General features: G+C 40.5%; 1 protein-coding gene across 1 annotated transcript in view; it reads left to right on the forward strand.

Moving 5' to 3' along the window:
- LOC125240216 (dynein axonemal intermediate chain 7-like) overlaps positions 1-15,894 on the forward strand; it is a 103,130-nt gene extending 87,236 nt beyond the window's left edge. The window contains exons 20-26 of the mRNA XM_048148040.1: positions 5,786-5,861; positions 9,557-9,710; positions 10,900-11,048; positions 12,618-12,687; positions 14,253-14,354; positions 14,925-15,112; positions 15,334-15,894. Of these exons, the coding sequence (XP_048003997.1) occupies positions 5,786-5,861; positions 9,557-9,710; positions 10,900-11,048; positions 12,618-12,687; positions 14,253-14,354; positions 14,925-15,062 (689 nt within the window). The 3' untranslated portion in view covers positions 15,063-15,112; positions 15,334-15,894. The remainder of the gene's footprint in view (positions 1-5,785; positions 5,862-9,556; positions 9,711-10,899; positions 11,049-12,617; positions 12,688-14,252; positions 14,355-14,924; positions 15,113-15,333) is intronic.
- The last annotated feature ends 228 nt before the right edge of the window (positions 15,895-16,122 follow it).

The following is a 16,122-nucleotide window of genomic DNA, read 5'->3' on the forward strand; positions in this document are numbered from 1 at the left end:
CGTACACAGACAGAATTATTAAATTTAACTTTTATTAGCTACTCAAAAAACGAAATTTATAATAGTTAACTAATAATATAATAATAAAACCCATCCATCTCTCGATTCAGAAGTAAAAAACTTTTGAACTTTTAGTGTATTTACAGCCCGAAAGCTTTTAACCACCAAGAGGGGACCTTATACTGGTCCAGAAAATCGACATTAAGGTTTAGTGAAAGTCGCCTGGTTTTCGAGATTTTCACACTTTTTAAAATTTTAGGTAGTATTAAAATTTTAAAAAGTGTGAAAATCTCGAAAACCAGGCGACATGCCTTTTAACCACCAAGAGGGCACCTTATACTGGTCCGACGTGAAAATCGACATTAAGCATAGCTGGGCATTAACTCGTTAATCCGTTAATCGTTAATTAACGAAGTTAACATTTCGGTTAACGGATTAACTTTTAAGTTAACTTTAAAAAATGTTAACGGATTCGTTAACTTCCGTTAAATTTCATCGAGTCCGTTAATCGTTAATCCAGCACCCCAAGCGGCTCGCTGCGCCGCGAAAACCACGTCCTGACTGCTACTGTAAAAGCCCGTAGTACGGCAAAACCTAGGATTTATCGGTAAAAGCAGATCCGTCGGTTATAAACAGTCTAAAGACCAATTGGCGACTTTGGATCACTTATTCGAGATCTTCTAAATCTTATTAGACGTGCTATATCGATCACTAATCTGGGAATAGAGTGCAATCATCAGGCATGACATGACAGACAAATCGCGCAACCAAGTTATCGTGACCCACAGCATCGAGTTGTCGTCTCAAACCTCAATCTGAAGAACCGACGCACCACGATTGCGACCGCATGAATGACCCAATAATTACCGATCCGAAGTAAAACCTAGGATTTAGCTAACCAAGGGCGGTAAGAAGAGGCCCGAAGAGACCGTAATTATTACATTTCGGTTTTTTACCGATTGGCGTCACGTTTAATGGTTTTTGGTGGATACTTAGTAAATACAAATACATAATACCTACAGTGAAGTCCTATTTTTATGACGTGTTAACGGATTATCGATTAACTTTAACTTCCGTTAAATCTACCGAAATGTATCGCTTTAACGATTAACGAAGTTAACTTTTTAAGTAACGGATTAACGATTATCGAAGTTAACTATTTGATTAACGGTGCCCAGCTATGACATTAAGGTTTAGTAAAAGTCGCCTGGTTTTCGAGATTTTCACACTTTTTAAAATTTTAGGTAGTATTAAAATTTTAAAAAGTGTGAAAATCTCGAAAACCAGACGATATGCCTTTTAACCACCAAGAGGGCACCTGATACTGGTCCGACGTGAAAAACGACATTAAGGTTTAGTAAAAGTCGCCTGGTTTTCGAGATTTTCACAATTTTTAAAATTTTAATACTACCTAAAATTTTAAAAAGTGTGAAAATCTCGAAAACCAGGTGACTTTTACTAAACCTTAAAGTCGATTTTCTGGACCAGTATAAGGTGCCCTCTTGGTGGTTAAAAGGTTGTCCATTAATTACCGGGCACCCGGTATAAATATGTATGTATGTACGACGGGGTGTTATAAGTTTGACGTGTGTGTCTGTCTGTGTCACAGAACACCCCACTAGAAGCCTAATGCAAGCGATATTGTTCGAGACGCAAATCACCAATCCTTGCGGGGTGAGGCGGGAGCGCACGGTGCTGCCTTGGTGCTGCCATTGGTCGTTTCAAATAATGGCGCACCTTCACGGTGCCTTCACGCGTAGCCGTAGGGATGGGAATGGGACATGACTGTATATTATAGACAATGGTACCGGTACCAGTACTGTGGTGAATTTGTTTTGCAACAAATTATAATATTATAGCAGGTTTCCTAACTTATTTATATTTCTTTTAGTTATAAAGTTTTATTTAACTTGCAATGTTAGTATATTCGGGTGAAATCATGCGACTTTTAAAGCAGATATTTTTAACCGATTGGGCTTCGGGTTGGAAGGTCAGATGGTAGTCGCTTTCGTAAAACTAGTGCCTACGCCAAATCATGGGATTAGTTGCCAAAGCGGACCCCAGGCTCCCATGAGCCGTGGCGAATGCCGATGCCGGGATAACGCAAGGAGGATGATGATTGTGATAGCACCTCAATAAAAATCATTCTACTAACCTAATAACTAAACTGTGCATTTTTAATTTTTTACTTACGTTTACTATATAACACACACCAATTGTAATTACCAACTAAATATTCGAAACTAATCAATCAACTAAATAACACTACAGACTCTAGATAATTATTCACAATTACAAATCTGCTTTTTTTATATTTCATAAAATGGTAGCACATGGTGCGAACGGTAGTACGAAGTTCCCGCAACAGACATAAACTAACATGGCCCCATCCCTAGTCGTATGTGAAAGGGATAGCATATCGCATTGTTAACTAGGCAAAAAGGGATGGACGCGCCTCAGCGCCGCTCAGTACAACCATATTGACCAGTATAAATGAACTCCGCGGATAATAAACAATATTCAACAAAATAATTAATTTGACTCAACTGTGGAATGTTATTCCATCTTTTTTTATATGTGGAAGTGTTAGAAGATTTGCCACACCACTTTATGCTGTAAGAGACCATTGTTTGCAACCTTAAGATGACAGTTCGCTCTTGAGCCTGTTGACTATCGGACCTGTGTCAATGTTAGCTCGAGTGATTCGTTTACCCTACCACTTAAAAATACACCTACAATTCATAATCATAGTGTCTACATTCGCGTGACAACTATTTATTAAAAACAATTTTGTATTTTACGGTACCGATTCCAACTACCTGCGGTGTGAAACGACTGTGATTTCTCGTCCTGCTTACTCTGGTGCTTCGTGCCGTAAACAGAGATAACTATTGTACGAACTTTGTGTAGTAGTGAATTATCGGCGAGTAATAATACCTAATTAGACCAGCCGTTTGTGTACGTAATAGTGACCGTACGGACTTCGGTTAAAAATATATAGAAAAATGGGTAGTCCTGCAGGATCTCAGTCTGATCTCTCTGTCCTTCACGACGCCGTTCTGCAAAGTACGTCAGGTGTTACTCTCAGGAAACGAAAAACGCCAGAATCGCCAGTTAACGAAATTACGGAATTTCGTACAGAGTTTCACGACGGCTTGCGCTCTTATCGTCAGGATATGAAAAACATGCTGAAAGAATTTAAGCAAGAAATGACAGAATCATTCAAGAATATGTTGAAAGAACAAAGTACCGACTTTAGTAGCCTGCGCGAGGAGTTTAGCGAGGTTAAAAAACAGTTATCTGGATTCGAAAAAACTACAAATAAGTATTCGCAAGAGTGCGCAAGCATAAAAAGTGACGTTACTAAGCTATTAAACCTTGATGTCGAAACAAAAACGAAGTTATCAACTCTAGAAAAGGACCTCTCAGATGCTAAAGTTAACATTAGCTCGTTAACAGACCAGCTGCGTACGAAAGAACAACAAGGTCGCTTAAATAACCTTGAGATTTCTGGCGTAACTTTCAATAAAGGTGAAAATCTATATAACATACTGAATGCTATCGCGTCAAAAGTAAACTTTTCCCTGTCCCCGAACGATGTCGACTACATACATCGCGTCCGGCGGTACCCGCAGCAAAACCAAAATCCGGACAGCAACGATGCATCGAAACTATCCTCCGACACCCCAAATATCATTGTTAGGTTCACCCAACGAAAGCGCAAGAACGACCTTCTGGCGAGCGTGCGGGCCCGCCGCGGCCTCACCACCGCCGACCTGGGTCTGAACGGCCCCGCCCGGCCGGTGTTCGTCAACGACCACCTAGCACCTCAAAACAAAATATTATACAGCCAAGCTCGCAAGATGGGTCGTGAAATGGGTTACAAATATATTTGGCTTAACGATTGCAAAATATTTTTACGCAAAAATGATAACTCTAAGGTATTACACATCCCGCGTAGACGACATATCAAAAATAAAATGACAATTTGAATTACGTTCTACACTAAATAAGATTAATCATTTACGAAAGGTTGATGGTTATTTAATACTCTTATCGCGTTTTTTGTTGATGTACTTAATGTGTTACTCTCATAATTCTACTCCTACCTGTTTTCAAAATAATAACACTGTTGCCAACCGATTATATTATTATTGTCTAACTATAGTTATTTGTTTTACAAGGGGGCAAAGTAGTTGTTTAACCGCACGTGTCAATATTGATCCCCGAGTAAGCGAAAGATTCCAAAATTGAACCGCGAGCGTAGCGAGTGGTTCAAAAAGTGGAATCTTGAGCGTTGCGAGGGTATCAAGGCACGAAGGTTAAACAAACTTTGCCACCGAGTGAAACACAAAATTTTTCACCACACCAACACGAACAAAATACTGACTATAAAACATCAAAATAAATGAAATCTATCAATTTATTCAATATTTATGATTCAAAATCATCATTTATAGGTAAAATCTAGCAGCCAGATTAAGACATCGAGTTAAAATTCGTATGAAATTACTTTGCCCCCTTGTGGATAAAATGCAATTTTGCTATCTGTTTTCGAATAGCAAAGAAATCCTTTACCAGTTGGTGTGGTGAAAAATTAATTTCTGAAAACGACTTAATTTGTAGATGTATTAAAATAATATACCGATTTTTTAGTTTAGAAAATTACTTAAAATACTCTACGATGCATGTCTGTATGAAGCTTAAACGTCTGTGTTTATTGAATTATAACAGGAAATACTTGTGTTTATATCTTTGTCATATTGTGCTTGTTTCGAGGGATTCCACTTTTTGAACCACTCGCTACGCTCGCGGTTCAATATTGGAATCTTTCGCTTACTCGGGTATCAATATTGGCACGTGCGGTTAAACAACTACTTTGCCCCCTTGTAAAACAAATAACTAATTTCGCGTTTTGGGTGTTGGTCCCATAGTAAAAGTTTCTCAGTATCACCTGGACATTTACGGGTTACAGTAAATGGTTTTCGTTAGTTTACATACTGTATAATAGTAACAGAGTACAAAATGTACAATATATAAACATTACAAACTTAATATACAACAGTGGACTTCCTTTTATCCCTATCATTATTTGATCGCCAGTCTTATTCATATATTTGATCGCCAGTGTCCGAGGTGTGACTTCATGTGACAGGACGTTAGTATTCAATAATTGAACAATAGTACAAGTGTAGATGCAAAGGACCAAACCCCCCCAAAGACGAATCGTACACAGAAGAGAATTACAGATGTATTAGTGCGAAAAGATTTGCCTTCGAATTGTTACGGAAACGTACGAACGTGTCATGCTATTTCAGTCAGTCTCAGTACAAGATGTACTGACATTGACTGAACTAGCATGACAAATACGAACGTTTCAGAAGGAAACTCTTCTCGCTCGCACTACATCTGTAATTAAACATATTAAACACATTACAGGAACTGTATAACCTTGTTCCTCCGTCCCCATTTCACCATAGGACCACTAGACAATCGGCAATGCGGCATCGCTTCATGGTCAGTATTCCAAAAATACGCACTAAGCGTTTCGCTTCAACATTTCTTTTGCGAACCGCCAAGGAGTGGAATGCCCTGCCTAAGTCTGTGTTTCCGCACGAGTACAATCCAGGTCTCTTTAAAGCAAGAGTAAATAGGTATCTCATAGGTAAGCGTGCTCCACCGTAGACCGCATCATCACTTACCATCAGGTGTGATCGTGGTCAAACGTCTACCTATCTATACTAAAAAAAAAAAAAAAAAAACAGCTGATACAATTTGTTGGCAGGGCCGATCGGGATAGCCACGCTACGATACAGTAACATGCCGTACCAGGGATGGGACATGAGACCTGATCCTAACGGGTAAGGATTAAATCCACATTCATGTTTATTATGAGGATAAAGCTAGGAACATACTACGCGGACGTCCGTCGTAAAACGACCGCGACCGCGACCGATCAGTGTGCACGGAACAAAACATCCGGCGAGCCAGATTTCGATCGGACGTCCACGCGCTCAAGGCCACGTCCACGTCCGTCGACCGATAGTTTGCACGGCTACGTGTATTTCCATTGTCCAGATTCCCGTCCGCGGTCGATTCACGACGGACGTCCGCGTAGTGTGTTCCTAGCTTAATGATGTTATTTCTTATGCGCTTGATTGTGTCGCTTTACGCATTCTGCTTTAGGGTGGAATATACATAAAAAATCTTGGAGAATCTTTCGAAGTTAAGCGACACAATTTACTTAGGACGTTCTGTTATTTTTAACCCCCAACGCAAAAACGGCGGGGTGTTATAAGTTTAACGTGTGTGTCTGTCTGTTTGTCTGTCTGTCTGTGTGTGTGTGTCTGTCTGTGGCATCGTAGCTCCATCGTAGAACCGATTTAGATTTGTAAATTGAAATAGATATCATACACCACAGTCACCACACGTCTTTACCACTAGAGAGAGTGGCAAAGACGTTATCCGCGTAAGCTGAACACCCGGGTTCGATTCCTGGCTCGGCCACCAGTGGGCCTTGCCGTTTTTTCTTTCGTGTATGATATCTATTTCAATTTATAATTTATATACTTATAGTAGTGCGACTACTTGGCGCATCGACTAGCATGGTATGGACATGTAATGCAGAGGGATGAAAGGCATGTGACGAGAAAGGTATTACGAATGAATGTGGAAGGTGGTGGAAGTAACGGGAGGGGAAAACCGAAGAAGAGGTGGATGGACTGTGTGAGACATGATATGGAACTAAAACAAGTTAATGATGAGATGACGAGTGACAGAGATGTATGGAAGAGAAAGACATGCTGCGCCGACCCCAAGTGACTGGGATAAGGGCAAGAGGGCTGGGGTGGGGGTGACTGGGATAAGTGCGACTACTTGGAAAAAAGAACAAATCAAAAATATTCAATAAAATAATTTGATTTGTGCCGTAGTTCGATTTAGATTTAGTTTTTTTTTGTTTGAAAGCTGAGTTCGTCATGTTTCATGAAAGGGAGTGTTCTTAGCTCGGAGGAAATATAGACTGGAGTAGCCTTTCAGTTACTTACCCCTCTGCCAAAAAACTTGAACAAATGTTCATAAAGTCACGTAAATACAATTTCACAATCGATTCATGCTCATTCACAGAATCGCCACGACACATATCACTGGTAATTAAAAATGCCCGCGTGTGCTGTGAACACTTGTAATAAGCGCTCAAATACCTCAAGTTTGCATAAAGATGGCATAATATTCCATTTGCAAGTAATTTTAATATTGTTGTATTACTGTTTTTATTATCTAAATGATAATATTTTTGTCATACGTCATCGAATATCGATTTATGTGATCGAATGCAATCGATTTGAAATTTGTTGGTGGGTAGAAATTACGTCACGAACACTCCCCACGAGACTTCGAGTTTTTGCTGTTTAAGAAGTTACCTAATGTGGTTTAAAATAGGGTCGATATTTATATATCAATTTATTCATAAAAAGACGCACTCCCCACGAGACTTCATTTATATATTTTGTAAGAATTAACCTCATTGCAATTAGAATAGAGCATATAATAATATTGACAAGGATAATTGAAAATTAGAAAAATAATTTGACCGAGACTTGTCTTAGAGATGTGGGCATGGACGATAAAATACCAAATATCGATAAAAAAGTATGATTTGCAAACCTTGATCACACAATTCATTTGAAATATATTTGCAATTTTCCGAAAGAGAATGATTTGAGTTTTATTACATGTACTTAATAAACTTTTCACTTTGAACCAGTATTGATAACAGTTAATGAAGACTAAACCATTTCTAGTTTATTTATTTAACCAAGTTTGTTTATAATGATTTAATACCACCAACCGCAGTAAACGTTGTTGATTAGTTAGTCTGGAAAAATAAATTAATGTTTTGTCAAAATGTCAAATATTTCTTTACCTACTAATCGTATTATCCATCGCTAGTCCACCCGCGTGATACCTACTACCCAGGATTGTCATTAGTGAATCTTAATATGATTATAATAGTGCCAAACATTAAACAGATCTAGAAAAAACAACGACATCATTAAAATTATAATTTGCTTGATTAATTATTATCGACTTCTGTTATCGATGCCTGCCTCATCCCTATAGTTTGAGACACACACGTGCGCATTTAGTGTCCGTACACACTGTGTTTCTACGAAGTATTTCCATGTGTGATATGTCTGTGTGCATCATAATGAGCATGTGTTATTTTTTTATCATAATGTGCGTGTGTATTGACAATAATATTTTTTGCATTTGTGAGTACTCCTTTACATGTGTTATTTCCTCACCTCCCGCGAATCTTGGCAGAATTATTTGTACGTAGACGCAACATGAAGGCTACTCCAGTCTGTATTTCCTCCGAGGTTCTTAGCCATGTTTCATGAAAATCCGTCCACTATGTCGAGTGTTTTTTTTTTGTGGTTAGGTTATTAGTGCCAAGATTTGGTTGACAGTCTATAATAGAGATGGGCCGAATATTCGGTAAATATTCGGTATTCGGCATATTCGGCAAGTTTTTCAATGTTCGTATTCGGCCGAATAATTCGGTTGCATTGCCGAATATTTACCGAATAAACAAAGTAAATAACTAATGAAGATCTTACGTATTCCATAGGATAATAATAAGCTCCTATTTTAGTAGCATTCTAAGGAACTACTGAAAAGACACAATTACCTATGCGTCAAAATATAAATAGGTACAGGTACCATTGTATTGTTTTCTAAAAAAGTAAAAAAACCGAAGTTGAGAAGATTTCAGAGTTGTTTTAGCTAAGTTTTATCATCATCATCATCATCACATCAGCCGAAAGACGTCCACTGCTGGACATAGGCCTCCCCCAAAGATTGCCACAATGACCTGTCCTGCGCCACCCGCATCCAGCAGACTCCTGCGACCTTCACCAGGTCATCAGTCCACCTTGTTGGGGGCCTACCCACGCTTCGCCTTCCGGTACGCGGTCGCCACTCGAGAACCTTTCCGCCCCAACGGCCATCGGTTCTACGTGCAATGTGCCCCGCCCACTGCCACTTAAGTTTAGCGATTCGGAGGGCTATATCGGTTACTTTGGTTGTGTTGCGGATGGTCTCATTTCTGATACGATCTCGCAAAGAGACTCCTAGCATAGCCCTCTCCATTGCCCTTTGGGTGACCTTGAGCTTTCTTATGAGGCCCATTGTAAGCGACCACGTTTCAGTACCGTATGTCATCACTGGCAACACACACTGATCAAACACTTTCGTCTTCAGACACTGCGGAAGTTTTATAGTCATCCACTAAATCATAAAAACTTAGTTTTAGTTTGTTTTGTTTGTCTTAGTTTTAGTTGTTTGTGAATAATTATTAAGTCAATCATTTAACAGTTTTAATCTTAACATCCGCCTTAAAAATATGGCGTAACCGAATATTCGGCCGAATGTTCGGTTCGGTAAGAGATGAACCGAATATTCGGCCGAATATTCGTATTCGGCAAAGTCCATATTCGGCCCATCTCTAGTCTATAATATGTTAAAATCAAATTAAATTATATAAATAATACAGGAAAGGCGTACTGCTGACCGTGACAGGCGCCTGCGTGACCGTCACCTGGATCTGCGTCGGGAACGCCGTGAAGCTGAAGTGGATCGCCAACGCGACCACTCGCGCGCTCAAGGAGCATTTTGGGAAGAAATTCTCGGTCAAAGGGATGGTTCAGGTATATCTGAATGAATGATTGAATGAATGAGTATCTGTCTTTTCACATCAACATTTCGTAAAAGGGCCTTTTTCCCAGCTAGTTAGTATTAGCAAAGAGGATCGAGTATTATACAGAGTTACTGTCGGAGTAAAATGTGTAATCACAGTGCATAGACTGCCATCTCTTGACACATGCTTAAAACTTTTGAACCTCAGTTTTGAAAATTTTGGCCCATATTCTTAGCTTGATATGTGTTAAAATGTCAAATATTAATATTAGCGCCATCTAGCTGAGCGTACCCCAAAGGTGTAATGCCATCTAGGTCACCGTACCTTTTTCTGTATGGTACTGAGGTACGTTTTTTTCTTAGACTTTATCTGTCTATACGGAGTTATATATGTCTTTGGTATTAGGGAGCATAGTGACTAAAGAATATAATACTCACTAGGAGAACAATAATAGTTATTTGTTATACAAGGGGGCAAAGTTGTATTTTAACGCCGAGTGTGGAATTGAAAAACGAGCAAGTGAAAGGATTCTATAGTTGAACCACGAGCAAAGCGAGTGGTTCGAGAATAGAATCCTGAACTTGCGAGTTTTTTAACACACGAGAAGTAAAATACATTTGCACCCGAGTGTAACACAAAACTTTTCCCCTCACTATAGCGAGGAAACTACAACGCAAAAAAATGTGTTTATCACTGCTTCCAGTAGTTCCACAGGTGGTAAATCATCTTTATTACTAGATTCACCTACTTTTATCAATTTTAAAGCAGTTAATTTGACTTTATTCAAGGTCAAGTTACTTTACCCACTAGTGGATAAAATGCGTTTTTACCCGCTGGTATTAAAGGATAAATCACGTGTTTCCGAGCTAGTGAGGGGAAAAATTATTTTTTTTGTAGGCATTTAAAATGGCGGCATTTCGTGAACATCAAAGCAGTGGGCCTTCTGTACTTGTACTATTATATATTCTGTGCTAATATCTGTTACTGTACTTCAGGCACACCTCGGACACTGGCGATTAAATATATGAAAGAGGCGCGTTCCTAGCACACAGTAAGCTCGTGTAACGTGAACGCGTACCATTCTTGTATGAGTGAGATATGACAAGTCGACTGTTCGCGTTTTTGACAGGCGGTAACTGTCAGGTAACCGAGAGTGGCCATACTGTACGATAGTACTCTTTAATAATACTGTGCTTCAGGTGATGCGCGCCGCGGCCTGTGACTTTTTCCCGGATTTCGACGGACACAACCACTTAGAAGGCACATGTCCGAAAGAGTGGGTGATTGAGAGGCACGTTTACCACGCCATGGCTATGCTGTCCAGGGCTTACAACTTTCAGTGGAGCAGGTACCTTATCCATACTTCTTCTTCTTCTTCAACCTAGCGTTTTCCCGGCCTAGCGCCAGGGTCCGCTTTCCTGCTCAGCCTTCTCCACTTTGCCCGGTCTTCGGCATCCTGAGGTGAAAGATTGTTCTCTTCCATGTCCGCTGTCACGACGTCCAGCCAGCGCTTCTTAGGCCTACCGCGGCCGCGTGACCTAGGGCCTTGGACGATGAGGTTGAGGCATCTGTTTCCGACGTAGTCTACCGGTCTGCGGCGTATGTGGCCATACCATCGGAGGCGACTTTACTTTAGTACCTTATCCATACTAATATTATAAATGGGAAAGTGAGCCTGTTTGTTTGACCGTTTCACGGCAAAACGGAGCGACGAATCGACGTGATTTTTAGGTGAAGATAGTTGAAGGGATGGAGAGTGACATAGGCTACTTTTGTCTCTTTCTAACGCGAGCGAAACCGCGGGCAAAAGCTAGTATGATCATAAATAAATAAATATTATTGGACATTCTTACACAGATTGACTTGAGTCCCACGGTAAGCTCAAGAAGGCTTGTGTTGTGGGTACTCAGACAACGATATATATAATATACAAATACGTATATACATAGAAAACATCCATGACTCAGGAACAAATATCTGTGCTCATCACACAAATAAAATGCCCTTACCGGGATTCGAACCCAGAACCGCAGCTTAGCAGGCAAGGTCACTACGCGCTATGCCAGACCGGTCGTCAAAATCGGTCTGTATGCCTTCCATTTTAACCCCCGACGCAAAAACGACGGGGTGTTATGTTTGACGTGTCTGTCTGTCTGTTTGTCTGTATGTCATTTCGATTTAGTTTTTTTTTGTTTGAAAGCTAACCACAAAATTAAAATTTTGAAAAACCCCCAACCGCGACATAATGGACCGATTTTCATGAAACACTCCTGACTAACTCAGCTTTCAGACAAAAAAAACTAAATCAAAACAGGTTCATCAGTTCGAGAGCTACAATGCCACAGACAGACAGACAGACAGACAGACAAACAGACAGACATTGCCAGTCGGTAGTGACCCTGCCTGCTGCGCCGCGGTCCCGGGTTCGAATCCCGGTAAGGGCATTTATTTGTGTGATGAGCACCGATATTTGTTCCTGAGTCATGGATGTTTTCTATGTATATAAGTATTTATATATTATATATATCGTTGTCTGAGTACCCACAATACAAGCCATCTTGAGCTTACCGTGGGCCTCAGTCAATCTGTGTAAGAATGTCCCATAATATTTATTTATTTATTTATTTTATTGCTTTCACATTGTATAGTTTGACCAGTGATTACTCACAGAGTACATCTGAACGTCTGTCAAGTTACACTAGTTTGACAGGACTGGCTTCCCTCGAAGGCAACTGACCTAGACAGACAAACAGACAAACTTATACTAACACCCCGTCGTTTTTGCGTCGTGGGTTAACAAAGTCGCCCGCCGGATCTGTCTGTGACGTCTCTGTATGCGTGTGTAATAAGTTGATACACACATCATAGTTATTTTAATTAAGTAGTTAAATATTTATATAAAATTATGTTTCTTTAGATGGAACGTCGGCGCTGGCAGTAGAAACATAGTCATGCAACTGAGAGAGGCCGTTGACAAGAAACGAGAGGTAGGTCCAATGAGACATAAACTCACGCTGTATTACCAAAACAGGGAAGCAGAGCATATGAAACTGCTCCCAAGTTTCAGTGCCACTCTTGGCAAAGAAGTGGTTGAATGATAAATTGTAACATACAATGACAGGTTCCCAGCCTCTCGTCTACGCCACAATTTAACCTATATAACAGTCGACTTCTACGACACCCACAGGAAGAAAGGGGGTGGTGAAATTCTTAACCCGTCACCACACGGACGAAATGACAGCTGACTTTCACGAAGGTTCATTATTCATGGTCTTCAACCAATCTATGAGATATCGCACGGGGAGAGCGATGATTACCAATATATTTTCGTATGGCCCGCAGTCTAATATGCATCCGTACTAATATTATAAATGGGAAAGTGTGTGTGTCAGTTTGTTTGTCCGTCTTTCACGGCAAAACGGAGCGACGAATTGACATGATTTTTTAAATGGAGATAGTTGAAGGGATGGAGAGTGACATAGGCTTTTTGTCTCGTTCTAACGCTAGCAAAGCCGCGAAAGCTAGTATGTATATAATGAAACTCGCATGCGAGTTCTCACACCATGTAGGGTCCTCCCACATCTAGCGTCTCGCGAGCGTAGCGTCGGGCCAACTGTATGGAAAAAGACACCGCGTCGACGTCGCGCCGACGTCGCGCCGACGCGGCATCAGGCTTCGCCATACAGTTGGCCCGACGCTACGCTCGCGAGACGCTAGATATGGGGGACCCGTAAATTGGCCTTTATATAATTTATTTTTCCCCTCACTAGCTCGGAAACACGTGTTTTGTCCTTTAATACCAGCGGGTAAAAACGCATTTTATACACTAGTGGATAAACTAATTTGACCTTGAATATAGTAATTTTTTCTGCTTTAAAATTGATAAAAGTGAGTGAATCTAGTGATGACGATGATTTACCACCTGTGGAACTACCGGAAGCAGTGATAAACGCGTTTTTTGCATTGTAGTTTCCTCGCTATAGCGAGGGGAAAAGTTTTGTGTTACACACGAGTGCAAATGTATTTTACTTCTCGTTTGTTGAAAAACTCGCAAGCTCAGGATTCTATTTTCGAACCACTCGCTTCGCTCGTAGTTCAACTATAGACTCCTTTCACTTGCTCGTTTTTCAATTCCACACTTGGCGTTAAAATACAACTTTGCCCCCTTGTATAACAAATAACTATTACTTCTCGTGTGTAAAAAACTCGCAAGTTCAGGATTCTATTCTCGAACCACTCGCTTCGCTCGTGGTTCAACTATAGAATCCTTTCACTTGCTCGTTTTTCAACTCCACACTCGGCGTTAAAATACAACTTTGCCCCCTTGTATAACAAATAACTATTTCCCCTCACTAGCTCGGAACACGTGTTTTGTCCTTTAATACCAGCGGGTAGAAACGCATTTTATCCACTTGTGGGTTTGCGTTGTAGTTTCCTCGCTATATTGAGGGGAAAAGTTTTGTGTTACACACGAATGCAAATGTATTTTACTTCTCGTGTGTTAAATTACAACTTTGCACCCTTGTATAACAAATAACTAATTAACTTTCAGGCAAAATTCAACCTCCTGTACACGAACCCCAAGCAGGCGACCATTTTGAAATGCAACGAGCTAAGCAATGAGTTGACTCTGGAGCCCATGGTTGGACTTGGGGTGAGATCATTTTACACTACGTTGGTGGCAAACGAGCGTAGGGCCCGGCCTGGTGGTAGGCAATCTCCGTTGCCTATAGACGCATGCCACCCTAGAGATGTGCGTGTATGCGCGTTGCCGAACTCACACTATTCAATAAATAAATAAACATAAAATAAATATATCGGAGACACCTTACACAGATCAACCCAGCCCCAAACTAAGCAAAGCTTGTACTATGGGGGCTAGGTGACGTTATACATAATTATATAGATAAATACATACCTATACACATAGAAAACATCCATGACTCAGGAACTTATCTGTGCTCATCACACAAATAAATGCCCTTACCGGGATTCGAACCCAGGACCGCGGCTCAGCAGGCAGGGTCACTACCGACAGTACCGACTGAAAAATGTATGGAAATCTTGGGACATTTTTCTTTCTCCTATTAGGATCGAAAGACCTCGCGATTCTGAGCACCTATAAATCGCGTAAAATATAACCATATTACAAAAAAGTGGGGTGGACAACTTTGAAAAAAAAATTGGAAAAAAAATTCCCTGACGATGACATTTTTGGTTTCAGTATTACCCGGACCTGTTCACTTTAAACATGTCGTACGGCTCGGCGGACGCGCGCCGAGCGACCTTCAACGTAAAGTTCAACCTGGTGGAAACCGTCTTCGAAATGCTGCAGGAACTGAAACTGTCTAGTTATTCGTGAAGATAATATTTAAATATAGAAAAACCAACTAACCTAACCACAAAATTTAAATAGATATCATACACGAAAGAAAAAATGACAAGGCCCAATGGTGGCCGAGCCGAGAATCGAACCCAGGTCTTCAGCTTACGCGGCTAACGTCTTCACCACTAGACCACCCGCCCGCCGTGGTGCCCGACGAAATTTCTCTAGTGTATGTTATCTCTGATAAGGCTAGGCGCCTTTGACCAACTCTAAGGGCGAGCAATTAGTGCTTGCCCACAAAATTAAAATTTTGAAAAAACCCCCGACCGCGACATAGTGGGCCGATTTTCATGAAACATGCCTAAGAACATTCCCGACTAAGTACGTTTTCACATTAGCCGATCCGATATCGGAAGTATGACCGATATTCTATATGTATATTAGAGGCGCCATCTTGGATTTTTTCCATTGAAATCCTTCCGACATCCGATATTGGATCGGATAATGTGGACACGGACTAACTCAGCTTTCAAAGAAAAAAAAAACTAAATCGAAATTGGTACATCCGTTCGGGAGCTACGATGCCACAGACAGACAGTCGTTTTTTGCGTCGGGGGTTAAAAATAATAGTTAAATATAGCAAAACACAGTTTACATTTAAAATTATACGCCTGTCAAACAACTACCTATACTCCATTTCAAATACAAAGGCCTTTCCTAACATAAGGCGTTGGAATTATCAAAATGTATATCAAAGTTCATTATTGTATGACAGAAACAGACGACGGGATACTGAACCTAATAAAATTACCTTCTAAGCATAGAATTTTGTTTTATTCTAGAAATCTTACCTTGAGCACCTCGGACACTGGCGATCAAAATATGAAAGAGGCGCGTTCCTAGCACACAGTCTAAGCTCGTGTAGGTGAACGCGTACTATGCTTGTATGAGTGAAATATGACCGTTTCTCGAAAGGTACAAGCCTCTTGTATTACAAGTGTGTTTCCATGACAACCCATACGATTTGACAGTTCGCACACTTGTAATACAAGGCTTGTACCTTTCGAGAAACGGGCCCCAGGTCGACTGTTCGCAT

Source organism: Leguminivora glycinivorella, chromosome 27 (assembly GCF_023078275.1).
Source record: "Leguminivora glycinivorella isolate SPB_JAAS2020 chromosome 27, LegGlyc_1.1, whole genome shotgun sequence".
NCBI lineage: Eukaryota > Metazoa > Arthropoda > Insecta > Lepidoptera > Tortricidae > Leguminivora > Leguminivora glycinivorella.